We start from the raw sequence: 20,588 nt of genomic DNA, 5'->3' as shown, positions 1-20,588 counted from the left end.
TGTCAATGACTGTCATTCTCTCAATGAACAATATTCAGCACGGAAATGACATTGCTCTCTTTCAGTTCTTCAATGTACACAGTAAGAACAGATACAAAGAAATAGGGACAAACAAGTGCAAAGACAGTTAAGTGCAAGTAGGCTATACTGAGTAAAATATGGTGGATTGAAAGTGCTGCCACACATGTAAAGATGTTTTCCATCTCACATCTAAATATAACGTATTGTTTTTGGCTTTTGACACCGTTATCTTTCATGTGGCACACTTTTAAAAAATCCTCCCTCTAAACTCCTCATTGCCCAATTTAAAAAAGTTTAAATATGCGAAACCATCCACGATTTTATGGAAAGATGTGCAAAACAATGATATTAATGTATTTCACAGATACCACAACTAGAGGGCAGTAGACACTGGGCTGCCCAAGATCCAACCTCACTTCTCTAAACCGAACACAGAGCAGAAACATGATATGCGATCAAACCCCAGCTGGGGTGAAAACAAAAATGTTTGAACACACAACAAATAATAAGCACCAGTAACAGGAATTGTGTGGTTACATGCAATCAAATGCTAAATGGGGCCATATCTATTTATCTATCTATCTATCTATCTATCTATCTATCTATCTATCTATCTATATATGTGATCGCCTGTGATGCACACAAGAATAAAAAAAATCTCAGTATTTGTCACGTTAGAATTCAACTGATCAAATTATTTTTCCCTCAGAACCCTCACCTTTTCTTCATCAGTAAATCAGCTCTAAGGGATTTGTTGAACTGTTTCTTTGGACAGTCACACAATAATGTTTCATAATTCAAGCAGGGAGACTCTGTGTTATGGCTATGAACACATTATATAACTTCTTACAAGGATAAAGTGCTCTATGTATGTTAAAATTGTCATGTAAGAACACATGCACAATAGCTGACAGCAGCCTCGGAGTGGCTAATCGGGAGGCACGGGAAGCCTACCACTTCCTCCAACTGTATAAAGCTTAAGCTGGAATAAATGTGATATGTGCTGGAATCTTGTACTGTTCATAAGAGTTCACTTTTACAGTAGGGAGATGTCATGTCGTCGAGCTTTATATACAGTCTATGTTCCTAAACCTTTGATATGTGCTGCGAAAGGAAAAAAGCCACAGATAAACTGTTAAAAGTTATAAAGATTGGGGGGTGAAGATGGTGTTAGGCTTCAGCACAAAAAAACTTGGTTAGGTTCAGGGAAACATCATGATTTGGGTTGAAATATGTACTTTGTTTAGAGGACATTTGCTTGTCGTCATGGTTACAATAATAAACACACAATTGTGCTCAAGAAACAATGCTGACAGTCGGTTTGAAACAGGAAACGTACAGCTCTCTCTTGGATTACAGTCCAGTGTTACGTCGACCCATCCTTCCATCTCAACCTACATGGACTCCGTGGCAACGTCACCTGAACTCCTTCTTTGCTCCAGTTGTAATTACAACTGCCACTACAGGGTGCTGTCACATGATGGCAAATATATGTCAGACTGCTAAAGATCGCCTAACAATATATTATGATTATGGTTCTTGATAAGTTGCTTGCACAAATGGTCTACAGGTTTGTTCTTATATGGGGGAACATTCTATGTAAATGGCCTGCACACTCTTTATATTTTTAAGAAAAGTTGCATACTTCACCGCAGGTCCAATTGGTAAATGGACTGTATTTATATAGTGTTTTTTTAATGAATACGACCACTCAAAGCGCTTTACAGTACAAGTCATTCACAGACACACACACTTTTTCTGTCACATCCATACACTGCCAGAAGAGCCGCCAGAGGCAATTTAGGGTTAAGTGTCTTGTCCAAAGAAACTCCGGCATGCGGTCTGGGAGACACGGGGAACGAACCGCTGACCGTCTGGTTAGTGGACGACTGTCTCTATCTCTTGAACCACAGCCGCCACAATATCAGTTGTTACTTCAGTAAAAGATATCTTGACTTTGTCCATGTCACCATAATGGACGGAAATTCATCCATTGGTTAAACAAAAGGTTTCAGACGAATAGACTGAGAAATAATGTGATGATGTCCTCTACCCAGACTCCTCCCTTATGGCCCAGACATAACCTTGGCTCTTTTCTCTCAGTCTGCCTGTGTAATCTAATACAAACTGCTGCAGCACAGCATGATGGGAGTCATCGTGTCTGTCTGTGTCGTTTCCTGTCCAGACATACATTCACAGATCAGACAGCTGAGCAGTGATTGGCCTGGTGTGTGGAGGATATACTTCTCTCGCATGTGTCATGATCTGCCTGTCTCTTCACTTTACTTTTCCTGTGTCTCTTGCCACCTGTTCCTAAAGTGTCTGTGTATCATTACCTGTGCCCTCTTGTGTCTATTTAGTCTCTAATTCCCTTTGTCTTGGTCAGATTGTCTGCTGAGTTTTGCCCCAATCTGTGTTAATGGCTCCTGTTTCTATTCTGTTCTGTTCTGTGATATCTCGTTAGGTTTTCTACAACCGTGGACACCCTGAGTTGGATTTTGTTTTTGTTTTAATTTGGACATTGTTCTACAACCGAGGACACCCTGAGTTGGATTTTGTTTTTGTTTTAATTTGGACATTGTAAATCTGTTTTCTTTTCCATTTATTAAAAGTATTATTTTCTATCCCACTCTGATTTGGTTCCAGTTCCTGCATTCAACGTGACAGCAAGGATCTCTTTTCTCATTCTTCACACTTCTGTCACCTTAACTGATGCATGTCTTCAATGAAAACACATGCTCCCTTATGTCCATGTCTAAACGATATTATGTTTCTCTTCTCTTTAAGATGGTTGACTTTTCATCCCAGCTTCAAGTGCTGCCATTCAAAAAATCAATAAACACTTGTGACTTGCAAGGTGGACATTTTGTATAGACAACCTTTTTTTAGGCGTAATTTGAACATTAATGTCCACAGCACACCATCGATATCTAGCTGTTGAGATATTTCAGTTCGGACCAAAGTGGTGGACAAAAAGACAAATCATTTCCATCTCTAAGACCAAAAAGAATAGATCAATACAAAAGGTTCCATTAGTGCAGCTGCAATGTGCATGTTTAAAACATTTACAGTGTTTTAATGTGTCCAAATGTGTCTGAACATTTGTATCGATCGGTTAGACAACACTTGTTTATTATATCTGAAGTTTCATGAGGTTGCTGCTGTCTGATCATCTAAAATACATCTCAATGCAGGTGTGAAGTTTCTGAAAGCTTGCATGTGAGCTCCTGCTGGATAAATACCTTGACTGATGACAAAGCTTTGTGGATGCCAGCCTGTTCCCTTGTTCCTACAGCTTGTGTGTTAGGAACTAACATCCACCCGCTCTGCTCAGCATTTCAAATATTTCTACAGCTGACAGGAACTGCTTCACCTCCACCGCTCTGCTTTAGGAAACCGTGCTGCTGCTGCTGCTGCAGTTTTTTCTGTGCGGGACAGTCGTCTGCTTTCCTACTTGTGCAGCAGCATCATTCAGGGGCAGTCGTGGCTGTTGTTTAGGGAGGAAGAATAAGTTGGAAACTTATTAAGGTGCTTAGGTTTTTTCTCAGGTGTTACACGATTGAGGGATGAGTGTAAATGGTAAATGGACTGTAAATAGCTGTTTTCTAGTCTTGTCAAACACTCAAAGCACTTTACAGTACAAGTCACCCATTTTCATATTCACCCATTCACACACACATTCATACAGCGCTGCTTTACACAGCCTTTTTCGGTCACACATCATCCATACACTGGAGGTGCAGCCGTCGGGGCAATTAAGAGTTAAGTGTCTTGTCCAAAGTCACATCAGCGCGTGGACTGGAGGATCCGGGATCAAACCATCGACCTTCTGGCTAGTTGACGACCCTTTATATCTCCTGAGCGAAAACCTCAACAGCTGAGCGTGAATTTTGGCTGGACCAGACAGTCAGCCAAACAATGCTGAAATGCCTGCTGAGCAGCATGTGCTTCGCGAATGTAGCTGTAAGAGTGTCAGTAATACTGTGGCCAGATGGACCCGGTGTGACACTGACAGAGGACTGAACATGCCGCTGCTGGCCTGCCCCATCCTGGAGCATTGGACCATCTGATGCTCACACCATGAATAGGGCTAGTGATCAGGAGTAAATGTGATGTTGTAGATGCTCTACTTTGTGTTTGAACCACAGTAAAAAAAATGTTTAAAACATTGCTTCAGTTTCTAACTAGTTGCATCACATACATGTGCCTCCTAAATTGGTGCAAATAGCACAAAACACAAGAATCGGACAGACAGATTTATATTCGCTGATTTTTACAAAACATGTATTGCTTTAAAATTGCTTTCTTCCGGTTTAAGTCTAAACCTTTGGCAATCAGGATAAAATTTTCAACTATTCCCTTTTTCTTGAATAAAATTAATAGAGCCAAAGTTTGCTTTGTGTCACACCACAGTCAATAGTTCGCTGAGGGCAGAAGGCAAATCATGAACAATGAAGGAAGAGTTGCTGTTGAACCAGATGAAGGAATGTTATCTAATGTAAGCTAATGTTTATATAATGTAAGGTAATATTTTGCCAGTGTAAGTTAGTGTTGATTCAGTCTGTTTGTGCAGACAAATGATGATTCCGTACATTTCTGCGATGCTGATGTAGAGGCGCGGCAGTAATAAGAGTCGGTTTATAATCTCAAGATGTTTCCTTTGCTACACAGATGGCTGAGAAAGGCACGAGTGAGAACAACACCTTTCCCAGGGTCACTACAGTGTCAAGAATCAGGGCCGTAGCTGCCACAAGACTCCAAAGACCCGTCCTCGGTACAGTGGTTTTTCTGGAAATTTATGGAGTTTAGCACCCTGGGGAGGATAAAGGAAAAAGCCTTTTCATCTTCATATTTAGAAATAAAATATGCATACTATACAATTGAAGAGTAGTTGACCAGATTTTGACAAACTGTTTTTTGTAACTGGTTAAGAGTTTCAGATTACGGGCAATGTGTATTATGGGGGGTCTATAAAACCCAAATGCAGTATTCTGGTCGGGTGGTAGAAAGTGTCCTAACATTTTTTAACTTGTTTAAAAGGTTTTTATAAGATTGTTTGATGTGTATAAGATTTTTTTTATTTATTTACAGCATATGGTAAATGAACTGTATTTATATAGCGCTTCTAGTCTTATAGATCACTCAAAGCGCTTTACAGAACAAGTCACATTCACCTTATTTCACCATTTACACACATTCATACAGCGCTGCTATTTAACTTTTATTTTTCTATCACAGTCATACACTGCCCGTAGAGCCACCAAAGGCAATTTAGGATAAGGTTTTCTTGCCCAAGGACACATCGGCATGCAGACTGGGAGCTGGGATCGAACCGCAGACCTTTGGGTTGTTGTACGACCGACTCTACCTCCTGAGCCGCAGCCGCCCATATAGGCTGGTGTTGTTAGGAATGTGACATATTCTGTTTTGAATGCACTGCACACAGCACAGGACCCCCTAGCTGTCAGAGGGTAACTGCACACTGAAAGTGAAAATTCCACTCACTCAGCATGATCCACTCCTCTAATGCAAATCTTTATAGCATTTAAGGCATGGCCACGAGGGGTCCCATGACAACACCAGATCAATAAAAACTGAACCCACAGGCTTTCACCTGAGTACACCGCCATCCATCCGAATCAGGAGGGCCGCACCTCCATCGCCTCTAGGAAGCTGTGGCCGAGCTGTGGCGAGGACGGACTGCACATGCCTGTTTCCACCGTTAAGGAGTATGGTAAGGGAGGTCTCACGCCGCACCTTTCTCTGGCGCCACGTGACTTCCCAAGTCAAGGCAGCCATCTTGTTCCACCTCCCCTTTCCACATGCACACGCCTGTGCACACGCGCACACACGCGTTTTCTCCTTATATGATTTTTTTTTGATAAGTGATTTTTAGTTTAGCATATGATAGACATTTGTTAGTAAAAGTAGTATTGATTGTACATTGATATTGCTAAAGTTAATAAAGGCTGTTATATTTTAAAGAGAAGTTGTCTTGTGTTATTTGTATGTACATTGTGATAAAGGCTGGTTGACAGGGTCAGTGCTCAGATTCACACCTTCAGTTCACTCCATAAATGCTCACATCTACCAGATATGAACATTTTAGGTGAACACCCTTAAATTTGAGACTGAATTGACTATTTGGTTATTTCTGGTCCCGGTTTCTGGGTGGTGCCCCGTTGCTATTAACATTAATAATAACCTTTACTGATTTTTAATAATTCACAATTATCTTTGATAATTGTGAATTATTGCTGATAACCAAAATAGCCCCAACCGTGCACAACACCATGGTCCACAAAAGGTCTGAAGATGCACAAATGTGCTCAAGCCTGTTAACCATCCGCAGCTTCATCTCCTGTTCATGCTGGTCCAGTAAATTAGATTCCTGTTGGGCACAGATGAGGAGGGGCCACACCAACAATAGTGGGGCAACTCTGCCCTAGTAAATACCCAGGGGACCTGAGAGAGGGGAAACAGAGAGACAACTGAGAAGCTTTTCAGACAGACAATCTCTGTATCTGAGGTTCAAATCTAAAGGTGAGGAAATTATCTGAAACAAGCCCCCGATCCGCAGCATGGTCAACAGAGACTGGAAGGTATGTCAAGTTTAACACTTCATTAGTTAATTTTCATTATTGAAATCTTTTATTAAACCATCAAACTGTAAATGGCAGATTTGTTCACAGGTCTACACATCTAATCTTGTACCATCATAAATATCACCTCTCTCAGTATCACACTGTTCTGGTAATGTTGGTTAGCTTTGAGTCAAATAAATTTCATGCTCAGGTTAGTTAACGGTTTTAACTAACCTGGCTGTGGCTCAGGAGGTAGAGAGGTTGTCAGGGGCTCGATCCCCGCTTCCCCCAGTTAGTATGTCAATGTGTCCTTGGACGAGACACAAAACCCTAAATTGCCTCTGCCGGCTGTCGCTGCACCATATGAATGTGACAGAAAACGTGTAGTCAGCGCTGTATGAATAATTGTGTACTGTATAAGGGCTTTGAATTGTTGACAAGACTAGAAAAGCACTTTATAAATATAGTCTATTTAACATTTTAAACCAATTCCAAGTAAGATCGGTTGATTGACTGTCCTGCCTCAACGCTTACAAATTCCAACTTTTTGCCTTAACGGATTTTCTCCAATACATAATTTGTTCGGTCGAGTCTCATCAGACAATCTGATATGATCCTTACAGTTTACATAGTTTACACAGGAATGAACTGTCAAGCCCAAAGGTGTGAGTTGTCTGATGAGTGAGTAGTCTGTTTGATACTGAGAAAGTGGGTTTCTGGTGCAATATTCCTTTAAGGGGAATGTAAAATGAATTGAAAACGTGCAATCACAAATTCATTTTTTCTCCTTGTAATTGTCTGCTTGAAGCAAGTTTGATAGTTGAATGGGATCTGTAGTTGCAGCTGTCACTCACAGTAAGACACCTTCAAACAGACCACCACCCATTAAGCCTTAGTCGTATTCAAAATGCATGCCCTGGATGTCATTGGACAAACCAAGATGAGTGTGTGACTGCTAAGGTGCTTGTCTCAAGGCGACAGATGCTGTGCACTGACATCCTGCTAATATATTTTAAATGGACTAATATTGTTTCACATGCGATTTCCATACCAGACAGCTTTTTCAGACATTTGGTGTTTAGCTCCAGATATCCAGATATATCTTAAGCTTTTAGAAGATTTTTTGTCAAACCTAGGAGTAATGTTTGAGACACAGAATTCCAGCGGGACAAAAAAATTACAGATTGGTGGACAGACTTAAGGACTGAACTGTGAAAGCAAAAATGTAAAACGCAGCTTTGCGTTGCAGCAGCTGAGTGCGCTGGTGTTAATAGAAACCATAAAATCACATCTGGAAAGTGTAGCAGGGAGACCGCAGCCTGAAAGACACACGTGAACGTAATCAAGACTCCACTGAAAGCTGGAAATGAACCAGATATAATCAGTGTGGGTGTGAGCGATGGGGTGTAACAAAAGGCCTCTGCAGGCTTCAAATGAACCAGGCTGTTTGAGTTGTCGACAATCCAGCAAGCACTTTGTATGGAGCAGACTGAGGCCTGAACCGAGCTGCAAATGTAAATTTTATTCATGTGTTTGTGAAGGACAAGACTTAACGTTTGTGAAAGTAGTGCACAGAACAATCAACATATCGATGAATTGGCTTTACTTAGTGCTGTACCAGTAGTGGAGCAAATACAGAGTGTGACTTGAAAGAAAGGTCACGGGGTCATCACATTCTGAAGGATAGGTTGTAAGGTGGAACATGAAAATCATAACCAAAGTTTAAATTGCTGGATGTACAGTTATATTTGTGTCTAACTACTGAGCATTTGCACATCCATATAAGTAGTAATAGTTTGTAGAGAAATTGTCTCGCAAAGATTTAATTCATTTTGAGCAAACAATGATAATTTTTGTCCTAAGTCACTACAGTGTATTAGATGCCATCCACACATCCAGTGTCCCCTCTCATCCACAGGGAGAGCTTTTATATCATTACACTTCAAACTCTGACACAAAGCTCTCAAATTCAGATTTATTCAAGGTTTTCTTTCATCTCTTCATATCCTCAACCATTACACACCCGTTGGTGTATGTTAAGAGTAAAATACAATGCAGAAGTGCACCTTTTCCGAAGTGATTTTGTTGTGTCATGTATATTTGAAGATGTTTCTTGTACATTTTAAGGTTCCCCCTTTTCCTTCATTTTAACTGTACTGTATTGTTGATAATCTAATGTTCTGCTGCTCTCTGTTGTCCTGTATCTCCGTGCACTGTTTTCAACTTTGAGCTGTTAGTCACTGTGGGCAGGTTGGATGGTTAACCACGCCTGTCAGCCTATTGGTGTGTGTGTGTCTGTGTGTGAGTGTGTGTGTGTGTGTGTGTGTGTGTGTGTGTGTGTGTGTGTGTGTGTGTGTGTGTTTGTACTGTAAATGGGCGCAGTGTCCATTTTTAAGCGTTTCAACCTGACAAAGACCTGTTATGGATCATTTGTGGTTTGGAATACATGCAGAGGCTCGACTTTAATCATTGGTGCAGCTTTTTAAAATAGCCTCTGACCTATATGTGATGCTCATACTGTATAATTACACCCTTTCAATTATATTTGTGTCTGAATGCTGTTTTTTGTGTGCATCCAAAGAAGTTATACTTTGTAAACAAATTTTCAAGAAAACAATGATCTGTTTGGTCCCCAGAAAATTAATTTGCCATCATCGTTCCCTATAGGGAGGTGGGAAAACCCACCCGTGTCTAAGCAGGCCTGGTAGCATCCTGTTGTATTGCTGCCAGTCTGGGTGTTAATGTGCTTAATATCCAAGTGGATCATCAATCATCATCACAAGAGAAATATTGTTTAATGCAGCTGACAGAGAGTGTGAGTTTGGCTGCTCTTGTCCTTGGTGGGGCATCGTGCTGCTGTTTGGGTCCGGTGAGATCCACCACCATCTGCGTCAGGGCTGATTACCATCTGGTTGACTCAGACAAGCTCTGACTTACCTCTGGTCTCTTTCAAATAATCAAGTAAATTTTTTTCAATGGCCCGCGATGAAGCAATCCCATGAAGACACATAGTCTGGAGAATATTAAATCAGCTCACTTATTAAGCAACTCCACACATGTTGGGAGTCAAATCAGCAGTCTGAGTCAGAGTGGTGGTTAGTGGTTTTACAGCCCCCCTATTACACACACACACACACACACACACACACACACGCACCATACACGCACACACCATGATGTGTGGCGGCTCTGGCTGCTGGACATTAACGCTGGATCATTAACTGTTAATTCGAGGCTGCCTTCATATTTTCCAGACTTCACTGTACGACCTGGTCATGAATCAAACACACGGTCCGCTCAAACTCGTCCAGACCAGCCTGAGACCCCGGAATTCAGCACCACCACATCTGCGCACACCGCTGCCAAACCGCCACAGATAAAATCCAGCGGACACAGGCACTAAGTCAGTTTGATCACAGTTTATAATCCAGCAGCCCTGGTTTTACATTCGTCAAACACATCAGCTAGTTTCTCTGTGTTTGAAAATACAAACAAGTGTGAGAAGAAGCCAGGCAATGTAAATGACTCGATAGTTGTTCAGATATTTAAATCAGGCACAAAGTGGTGGACTGACCGACTGACAATCCCCCCCCCCCATCTGGATCCAATTAGCTGAGTTCATCCGCTTTTCGCTGTTTTGTTGTCTCTTAGTGAGACAAAACATCAAACTGAGTCTCCTGTGTCAGTTTGGACTCAGACTTTGTGTTTTTGGGGGGTCCAGAGGATCTGGGCCATTCAATGGTTTAGAGGACAGCCTGAGTATCTTCACCGCACTCTGTTTTTCTGGTGATGCTGATCCAAGACAAACAATCACCCAGGGTGGATTATGAAGCTGATGCAATACACACAGCCTTAAGAAAGGCTTCCCTAAACTGAGCCTGACAAAGTGTCAAATAAATTCCAGCCTTCTTAAAATGTTTTGAAGGAAAAATGTTGACAATTTTCTTTTTTATGACTGTAACTCTGAGTCTTCAAGCTTCCTCCAAACCCTGATCCACATCCAGGATTACTGTGATCATAAAGTTCTTGTGCCATTAAAATCATGAGGAAACATCAGCTACAGGCCAGTGCCTCCTCAGATGAATGAAAATTTTAAATGATCGGAGAAGCCTCAGCCCACCGGTGGTTTCCTGCAATGCACACAGAGAATGATGGGATATTTTCCATGGCGTCCTTGGAGGCAACCTCAGTGGTTGTGTTTCCCAAGAGCTGGGTCACAATGTTTTTTCCCGCTGACTTTGGAAAAACTTAAAAATGGATTACTTGTATATGAGGGGGCGCCAATAGCAATTAGACGGGGAGGATGTCTGTATGTGTGTTGGAGGGTTCTTACATAAAGAGCTGAGGGAAAAGTTTCAGAAGAATGAATGAGAAAAAAAATTTAAGACAGCATTAAAGAGACTAAACATATGATTGACTACTAATGTGTAACCCAGTATACAGAATTAGTGATTAAGATTAATAGTTGTGGTTCCCAATTAAAACATTTTAAAATACTGATTTTGTGCAAATTTCACTACATAAGAACTCCATTAATCTGAAACGCATGGCTTCAGTTCAAAAACGTTTGGATCTTGTTGTCCAAACCTTACCATGACATTTTAACTGTGTTGGCCCCAAGACCAGCAATTCATGTTTGAGGTTACATAATAAAGAATTGCTCACAACTATCAATGTCCCGATAATCAGACAGAATGCCCATTTCTTTTGAATCCTTTCTGGGGTTGCTATTTTCATTCAGTACAGAAGCTGTGGTTGTAGTTGTTTGGAACAGTTGCAACAAATTTGTTGATTTAGGAGCTCGTTTACAGCAGCTTGTACAGCTGCAAACATCTCGACCAAGCTTGTCAATGTTTTCATGTCCATCCTCGTTCACTATTTTTCATGGATGTAGCTAGGTAGCTAGCTGGTTAGGTAGGAAGATGACGTTCACATTTTGTATCAAACTCCACTACCACCAGAAGAGCAGAGGTTCACATTGTGCTCAGAAATTGTTCGAAATTGTTCAAATTATAACTGGGAGAAAAATGCATTTCACAATGTCTCTGCTGCTATGGGATTTGAACCAGCATCTTTTTCATCCTAGTCCTGCTCCATCAGAGAACAGGGGAGCATTGTGTTTTGCTCTATTTGGAGCATTCACTTCAGCGACTTCATCTCGTGTCCTGTCACAGACCTGCCTGATTATCTCTGCTCACTGAAGCTCATAATGTGTTAATTTTCTCTCTAAACATGTCATCTCTCCCCTCTGCCTTCGCAGGACCACTAATTGCTCCATGAAGAATTGGGGGCAATGGCGCACATGAGGCTTCCTCTCCTAATGTTGGCCTTGTGGGTTGGTGTTGGAGTAAACCTCCAAGTTGGGGGTGACCAGATGAAGCCGGCCCGTGCACCTCTGATCCCTCACCGGCCTTTTGTTGTAGTGTGGAACGCACCTACAGAGTCCTGTCGCCTTCGATTCAAGGTGGACCTGGACCTCAGTGTTTTCGATATTGTAGCAAACCTCAACGAAACCCTCAGTGGACAGAATGTCACAATATTCTACCACAGCCACCTGGGATACTACCCATACTACTCCAACTCTGGGGTCCCTATTAATGGTGGTTTGCCACAGAACCAGAGCGTCTCCAAACATCTAAGTAAAGCCCGGACCGACATTGACAAGCTGATCCCTCACAAGGATTTTCGGGGCCTGGGTGTCATTGACTGGGAGAACTGGAGGCCTCAGTGGGTAAGAAACTGGGGATCCAAGGACATCTACCGCAATAAGTCCAAGGAACAGATCAGGAAACGTCACCCAAACTGGCCAGAGAGCAAAGTGGAGAAGGAAGCAAAGGAAAGCTTTGAGAGAGCTGGGCAGACCTTCATGAACCTGACCTTAGCTTTGGCTGAGGGCCGCAGGCCGGACGGGCTGTGGGGGTTTTATCTGTTTCCAGACTGCTACAACTACGGGTACAAGGAGCACCCACAACATTACACTGGCGAATGCCCCAACGTCGAGCATGTTCGCAACGACCATCTGATGTGGCTCTGGAGGGAGAGCACGGCCCTCTACCCATCCATCTACCTGGATTACGAGCTCAAGTCCTCCCAGAACACTGTCAAGTTTGTCCACTATCGAGTGAAGGAAGCCATGAGGATTGCTTCCATTGCCCGTACAGACTTCACATTGCCCGTGTTTGTCTACTCCCGACCTTTCTATGCCTACACCTTTGTGGTTCTTTCAGAGGTAGGTTTTTGGTTTTAACACAGATGCTTAGATCATCTGCTCACATTCTTACATTCTTTCTCAATACAAATTCAACCACCTGAACAAAATAAAATGCCCTCAAAACTTTACATATCAATCTCAGACCTGATCCATCTGTGTGATGGCTCCTTGGATGTGCATGTGTGAGTATTGTAATTAAACTGTTTAAGCCACTGTCGTTAGAATATTGTTCAGATCATGTATCTTTAACATGTTTTCACAGAGAAAGACTCTTCTTAGTGTGTTTATTAGGGGTGTAACGGATCACAAGATTCACGGTTTGGTTTGATACGACAGAGTGGTGTCACGGTCCGGTATCTTTTTCAATGCAGCAAAAAAGAAATGCCGGAGAAATTTCATTGATTTTTATTTTTTTTTAAATTTATTAAAACTAACATAATAAAGTATTATGTTTTTTTTTTACTTGAAACAATGATGGAGATGTACTTGACCAATCTTCTGACATGTCTTCTTAGCAGCATACAAAACAAAAGCAGCTCCTTATAAAAAATAATGTTATAGTTGTGTAGTAGTTATGAAAAAAATACAAGCAAAAGAAAAGTACAAAAGAACATTTTTTTTCTCTAAATGTTTACGTTTTTTCAAATGAATGGTGAGAATGTCCACATTTTCTGTACACATCACAGATCTGCTTAGGGTTGCCAACTTTGTCACTATGAAATAATGGACAAAAGTGGCCTGCTGATACAGTTATTGTGTGAATATACAGTGTATTGTTTTAAGCCATTTGTCATAATGATAGCTAATCTCCTAATTAAATATTAATACATAACTCTCATGCCTTGGCAACATACAGTAGGTTTAATATTAATTTGTTCATTTACAACAGGTATATCCAGAGCCGGCCCTGCCAAGTTTGTTGCGCTAGTCGAGATTTTTGATCGGCGCCCCCCACCCCCAAGGTGCAAACATTGGTTACTTGCGTCACATCATGATAGCAGACAGTGTTCATCATATTGTCAACTCGTAACTGACAGTTCAGAGGCAGTTTGTCTTTTCTTGCAATTAAAAGAGTTCAGGGCTGAGCTAGAATTTGGTCCCATATTGCAGACGACTAGACTCAATGAACGTTCTAACAGATTTAATAGTCTTTCAAGCAATAGAGGGTGAGGATTGAGGGTGGCGACATTGAGCAGTTAGGTAGAGGAGCAGGAGCAAGGCAGCGTGAGTTCAGCAATGGTTTTGTGACTGATTTCCAGTCTTGGGCTGAGTTCCAGGACTGCCTGCTTACACCTGGCACTGCCTGCCTCAGAAACTGAGCAGAACGATCAGAGAAGCAAAATTAGCTTCGGTAAAATCACCAAACAAGATCTAAACAAAGTCAGAGAAGAAACTGTCTGAGTTTTTTACCACGGTCGAGAATGACATGCGCGCGTGCACACACACACACACAGACACACACATAGAAAGAAAGAGAACTTATAGACAGCAGCAGCAGGAGAGAGAGCACGCATTTACTTAACGATACTGATGCGGGAGATCGGTGATCATTCTCAAGTGTCGTGATCAGCACTGCTGATGTTGGTGTTCATCAGTCAGTGGTTGGATCAGCGTAGCAGTCAATAAACGGGACAAGGGAGGTCACGTATGGGACAAATAAATTAGGCCCAATATAAGGGACGTCCCGGCTAATACGGGACAGTTGGCAACCCTAGATCGGCTTGATGTACCAATTGCCGCCGTTAATTGTTTTGCCCTGTTAGAATCAGTTGAATGGCTGCGTAAATGCTGCGGTGATAGTCCCCATGTTTACGTCTAGTTCCACCTATTGACATGCGGGATGATGTCGGCGTAAATGAGTTGATATTTCTGAAGTAATTCCACTGATGTAACCTCTCGTGTAGCAGATGTGACATACTGTTGTTTTACTAGCCATTACTAGCCATATTGTAATGAGCTAGCTTAGCCTAGCGGGCCTCCCGACTGCCTGAATTGAGAGCAATATTTTGCTTTGGGAGGGGTGGAGCAGACAGCCCGCTGCAGCAGCCTGTTACGTAGTGTGTGCTGCCTTGTTGAGCACAGTGGCTCTGAGAACATTTTATTTCACACAAGCTTTATTTATCTTTTACAACGAATCGTTCGGTTTGTAACGTGTGCCGAACCGAAAGCCCGGTACCGAACGGTGCAACACAAATACGTGTATCGTTACACCCCTAGCGTTTATAGCTTGCAAAAGCTTTTGTAGATTATGAAAAAAGTTAGGGAGAGTGATTGAGGCGTCAGTATTGCTCTATGTCTCATAAAAAGGAGATTAAAACTAGACAGTTAAAGTCAGACACTTCAGTAAAGTTTTTCTGTTTCAGAGCGACTTGGTTCATACCATCGGGGAGAGCGCTGCTTTGGGAGCATCAGGCGTCGTCCTCTGGGGATCATCAGAGTATGCACGATCACAGGTGATGATAAAAAAGTACAACAAACAAAACTCAAACTTGTAAATTAGAAAAGATTTAAATGGTGTAAACTTGGAAGTGTAAAAAAAAAAGTTTCAATTCTAAATCTAGTTACACCCCCACACAAACAAATGGGAAAAAAAGAGTGCTCATTATGTTGTAACATTACCCCTACATTATAACTAAATCCACAACGCAGTAGAGAACCACAAATGTTTCTGATATAAATCATATGCAGTCACAGTGCATACAACAAGGCTTCATGAAGTCTGAATGTGATAATACAAGCATACATCATTATTTTAGAGCCCCTCTCTTTAAAAAAAACTAAAAAACTATCTCATAATCATCACTGGAAAGACAACGTAAAACATGAAATGGTGGAAATTAGCTCATGCTCATTATGTCATCAGACTGCCTTGAGTCTTCCTTGAACTCAAAAGTAATTGATAGATGATAATTAAAAACACAATAGGAAAAGTAGAAGATATTAACAGAGCGTGTATCTGCTTTGACAGTGTGTAAGTGTGCTGTGAATGTTAGTGTAAGCATGCTTAGTTTATCTGTGACCTTGTATTACAAACACTTGCTGTTTTTGTTATGCCTTTCCAAAACCCCAAACCGCTGATTAGTGGTTTACCATATTTTAGTCCATTTTCTCTAAATTGTTTATGAACCAAAAAAGTAAATGCTTGGAAAACAGGCATCCAGTCTTAGAAAATGATTATGTATAGTTAAACATGAAAGAACACGGTTATAATTTTTGACTGTTTCTGCCTCCTGCCTCCGTCAGAGGAACTGTCTGACAGTGAAGACGTACATTGACGGTCCGTTGGGACATTACGTCATCAATGTCACATCTGCTGCTAAGCTGTGCAGCAAAGCACTGTGCAAGAAGAACGGCAGGTGTGTCCGCAAGAGCCTCGACTCAGACGCTTACCTGCACCTGAACCCCCGCTTCTTCCACATCCACCGCAACCCAGCGCCCGGGGGCCCCTATTTTCATGTCAGCGGCCACCTCAACAACCATGACATCCTGGACATGAAGCACAAATTCACCTGCCAGTGCTACCAGGGCTGGACGGGCGTCCACTGCGAGATGCCCCATGCCCCTCCTCCTCCTCCTCCCCCTCCTCCCCCGCCTCAGCCTGTCATCCCTCTGCCTCACCCCCGTGGGAACAGCCTGCTTGGAGATATCTTGTTCCTCCTTTCCCTCCATTTCTCCTGTCTGTGCATCATCATGTTCCTGGGACTCTGTTTGATCATCAAGTGTCTGATTCTGTAGCCAACAAGACTTTGTGTTAGGTCCAGAGAGTCGCCGTGACAACAGGAAGGTCTGTAGAGCAGTGAGTCAGTGTGATCAGATGCAGTTCCACTAATGTCTATAGGTGCTCTTCCAAGAAAACTAAGACTGTACTGAAAAACAGACGTGGCCCGTCCATATGTGCAGTTGGGGGAGCGCCCCATACAAAAAAAACAATCCACCTCAAAACTCAGTTCCTCCTTGCAAACTATTGTTCCACGTTAATGCATCCTACATTGATTGATTATAAGTTAGTCAACATTTATCGATTTTTTAAAAGTACCTTAAAATAGTTGTTTCATTAATTCAGTCTCAAAGTGCATTGGGCATTATTGGGGCAGGAGACCTCATTTATCATATCACCTAGTGGTCAAAGACAGGAAATGCAATCAGCACTGCTTAGAGGCTCATTTTCTTGAGTTAGTCTGCGGCGCACTTGTTTAGACTTAAAGCAGAAATGGCGACCAGCATCGACGCAGGTTCCGCTGTTTCTGATACTGTAGAAATACCATGTCATAGGACAGATTAAATGGATTGCTGTGTTTTTTACTGCAAGTTCCTTCCAAGCTCCTCACGCTGTGAACAGACACTCTGAAGGAAACATCACAGGTCACTTGCATCCATGACCACCACTGTTGTTCCTTAACATACTGCGCAAAACATTTGCACAGTATGTCCCAAACATTCTACGCACTAAATACAGTCTGTCTGTTTTTAGTGAAAACTAAACTGAACAACAAGGGCAACGTGACTGAAAGCTCTGCACTTTACACTCAAAAGCAGGTGGACTATTTCTGTTAAAGGATGTTAATGGTAACTAGCTTCAAATGAACTTTTAGTATTATCGACGAAACACCGGAATTACAACCATGCATGCTTTTTCAATCTCATGAAACTTCTCCTTTATGTCTACTGCAGCCGGGGACAATGCCCATTTTAATCCATCACTGCCTGTTGCTGTTGAGTTCTTTACATGAAACTGTAGAAATTGTGTCGAAACCTGTCATTTTCGATTGGCAATGACAACTGGGAGGAAACAAAAGTAATGAGCTGCTCCATTCCTCCATTTTACCTTTTGGGGTTTTTTTGTGCTGGGAAGGCAAGAAAAAAATAAAACAGACACCACCCTCAAAACTCTTTAAATACAGATTATTTATCTTATACTATGCCCCATGGACACAATTTCAACATGTCTGCACATGTACTGTATGCCTGCTTACAGTAAGAAATGCTGGTAAACTATGATTCGGATTATTGGTTTTGAGAGGAGGGGTTAAGGGAAATGTAAATGTCTATTGCAATTTGTTCTTGTGTGTGTGTGTGTGTGTGTGTGTGATTACAGTTTAAATGAAAGAGATAAGTGAAATAATTACCTTTTCATAAATGTTCAACAAGAGGCTCTGCTGCAAACTCCTTATTAGCTTATGTTTAGTTTGAATTACTTTTGTATGGAAGCAATATAAAATTGAGAAAAGGCATTGCATAGTTACAGATGAAGTGAAAGAATGATGGACTTTTTGCCAACCAGCAAGTGGCATTTAACCTGTTGCACATCAAACTGATGATTTGTACCAGATTTCTGTTACCTTTAGAGAAAGTGTAGAGAGCGACAATGAACGGCAGTTCAGTTTCTCTTTCTCTCTAATTATGGATAATGCCTGTGATGAAGCTGACATCGCAGGCAACCCTTTAACAGGCTGCTGAGTGAAGATGCAGTTCAGCGGTGACAGTGCGTATCAAATGAGTCACTGCATGGTAACATGACCGAACAACAGAACAATAGTCCCCGTGTTTGTCCCACGGGGAAAGAAGGGACAGCCCAGTGTCAAATGCTGTTTTGGGTGATGAGAGGATGGAGCAAAGAGCAACTGTAGCGACTGGACATTTGGGATTCACGCTACTTAAAAAGAAAATTTGTCAAAACAGAGTCAACTGTGGATTAGAGAAAGTGTTGTAGAAAGATGATTCTTCAACAGCTTAAATGTAACAGGAGCTTGAGAAATGCATGATTCAGCTGCTATTGCTGGAGGATCACAGAGCTGCACGTTATTCAGATTAACTGGGGGGTGGTGAGTTTGATGAATCCCCAACCTCATTTTACCTCATGAGTTCCTGCAAAGTTAAGGAAAGAAGAAGTTCAACATTCATTTCAATATGTTTATTACCTTTCTGAGAGGTAGATGTTCAGATGCATCAATCTCACATTACACAGTCACGTCATTAGCCAAGTTTAGTATAAAGGCCTTTAATAGTTCCCTTAAATTAAATCAGTTAGTTCCCCAAACATACAAGATTTTTGTCCATTAGGATCCATGAATTATTCTCCAGGAAATTGGTGAAAATGTGATGTTTAGAAATAAAATCCTGGATCTACCCCTTTCCGCAGATCAGTGTCAATATTGAATGGGTTCTTTCCCGGCCCATGTCCCATCCTTTCACCAAGATTAGTGGAAAAAGGTTCTGTAGTTTTTGTGTAATCTTGCTGAAGAAGAAATAATCACACAAGCAACAGGGTAGCGCATAGTCTCCTTGGTGGAGGTAAAAATAAAGAAGAATTGTTTGTTTCATTTTCCAGGAAATTGGTGAAAATGTGATGTTTAGAAATAAATCCTGGATCTACCCCTTTCTCCAGATCAGTGCCAAAATTGAATGGGTTCTTTTTCGGCCCATGTCCCATCCTTTCACCAAGTTTAGTGGAAAAATGTTCTGTAGTTTTTGTGTCTGCTGACGAACAAATAAACACACAGGGAAATGTACATTAAAGTGACTTGACCTGACTTTTTTCATGACAGACTGTTGTATGAACAGACAGGACTCATGTTCTAAATTCAAACAAACTATATCACATCACAGTATTCACTGCTGACTGTAACCATGGCTGCTTGCCACAGAGAAAAATGTGCAGTGCTTTATGTCCACTTATATTTTTTGCTCATTAAATGCAAACACTCTATTGCCACTGTCTTTGTCAACTGTAGAATAAATACACCTCACTGCTCCGTCTTTACTTTGCTTTTCTGTAAGTCACCTTCTGATGAACCTGCTCATTAAATGTGTCTTGGAAATTAATAGGAGTTGCCAGGCATAGGAACACAGTGGGACAATGTTTTTTATGGCTTAAAAATAAAGGTTTGTCCAATAATAACACAATCAAGCAGTTTTTATTTTAGCTTCCCTGGGAATGGCCACGCATTCATTCACTCCTGGCTCTGTTGCCTTTGTAACAATTATAAATTGCTATGACTTGCTGTCATTTTTGAGAAACAGAGAAACAGTCTTTGAGAGCTTGATTGAAAGCTGAATTTTTGGTGTAGATAAACAGAAACTAGGGCTTTCATTGTGAAGCATCTAATGGAAAAAAGAGGAACTGCAGCCTAAAACTCCAGCACTCGATGGTGGTTTCTGTTTCATCACAGGCTAGTTTTTTGCTATAATCATGAAGAGTCCTCAGTGTGCAGTTGTGTGTATTCTGTATTGTGTGGTATGCAAAAGAAGATTTGAGTAACACTTTTTTGTATTTTAATTTGTGATGGTGACCACTGACCCGAACGTGTAGGTTCAATTGATGTGGGTTTTTGATGTGGATCTGAATTTAGAGTCCGAGGAGAGTTTCCAAAACATGCCTTTGAGGCAAACCTGTGATCTTTGACTGTAAATATTTCGACAAAAGAATATTTTGATTTATACCTATTTGTGGTGATAGAGTAAAAGTCGTAGGATCTCCAAGGCTGGCTGGCTGGTTGGTTTGTCCAAAGGATTCCGCAAGTACTTCATAACGTATTTCCTTGAGACTCGGTGGAAGAATGAGCCAAGAAAGAACCCATTCATCAACTGATGAATTAATTAACCCACTAGAGGCTTGGGTCCAGGATTGTTTCTCACTGTTTTTTCTTTGTGAGATTTATTTTCCTTTTTCTGACATTTCCAAAGATTTCCTTAAAAAATAAAGCATGACTCTTGATGAAAAAAATAATCATATTTGGGGGACTGATAACTATGAGTGCAATTTGGTGCTGATC

General features: G+C 41.4%; 1 protein-coding gene across 1 annotated transcript; it reads left to right on the top strand.

Moving 5' to 3' along the window:
- Positions 1-11,871: 11,871 nt before the first annotated feature.
- hyal6 (hyaluronoglucosaminidase 6) lies at positions 11,872-19,530 on the top strand. Its single transcript, XM_035642638.2, has 3 exons — positions 11,872-12,834; positions 15,180-15,269; positions 16,060-19,530. Exons 1-3 carry the CDS (start codon positions 11,899-11,901, stop codon positions 16,549-16,551), a joined length of 1,518 nt encoding a protein of 505 aa, XP_035498531.1. The 5' UTR covers positions 11,872-11,898; the 3' UTR covers positions 16,552-19,530.
- The last annotated feature ends 1,058 nt before the right edge of the window (positions 19,531-20,588 follow it).

Source organism: Scophthalmus maximus, chromosome 7 (assembly GCF_022379125.1).
Source record: "Scophthalmus maximus strain ysfricsl-2021 chromosome 7, ASM2237912v1, whole genome shotgun sequence".
Classification (NCBI taxonomy): Eukaryota; Metazoa; Chordata; class Actinopteri; order Pleuronectiformes; family Scophthalmidae; genus Scophthalmus; species Scophthalmus maximus.
Note: the sequence above shows the minus strand (reverse complement) of the source record. Positions and strands in the feature narration are given on the sequence as shown.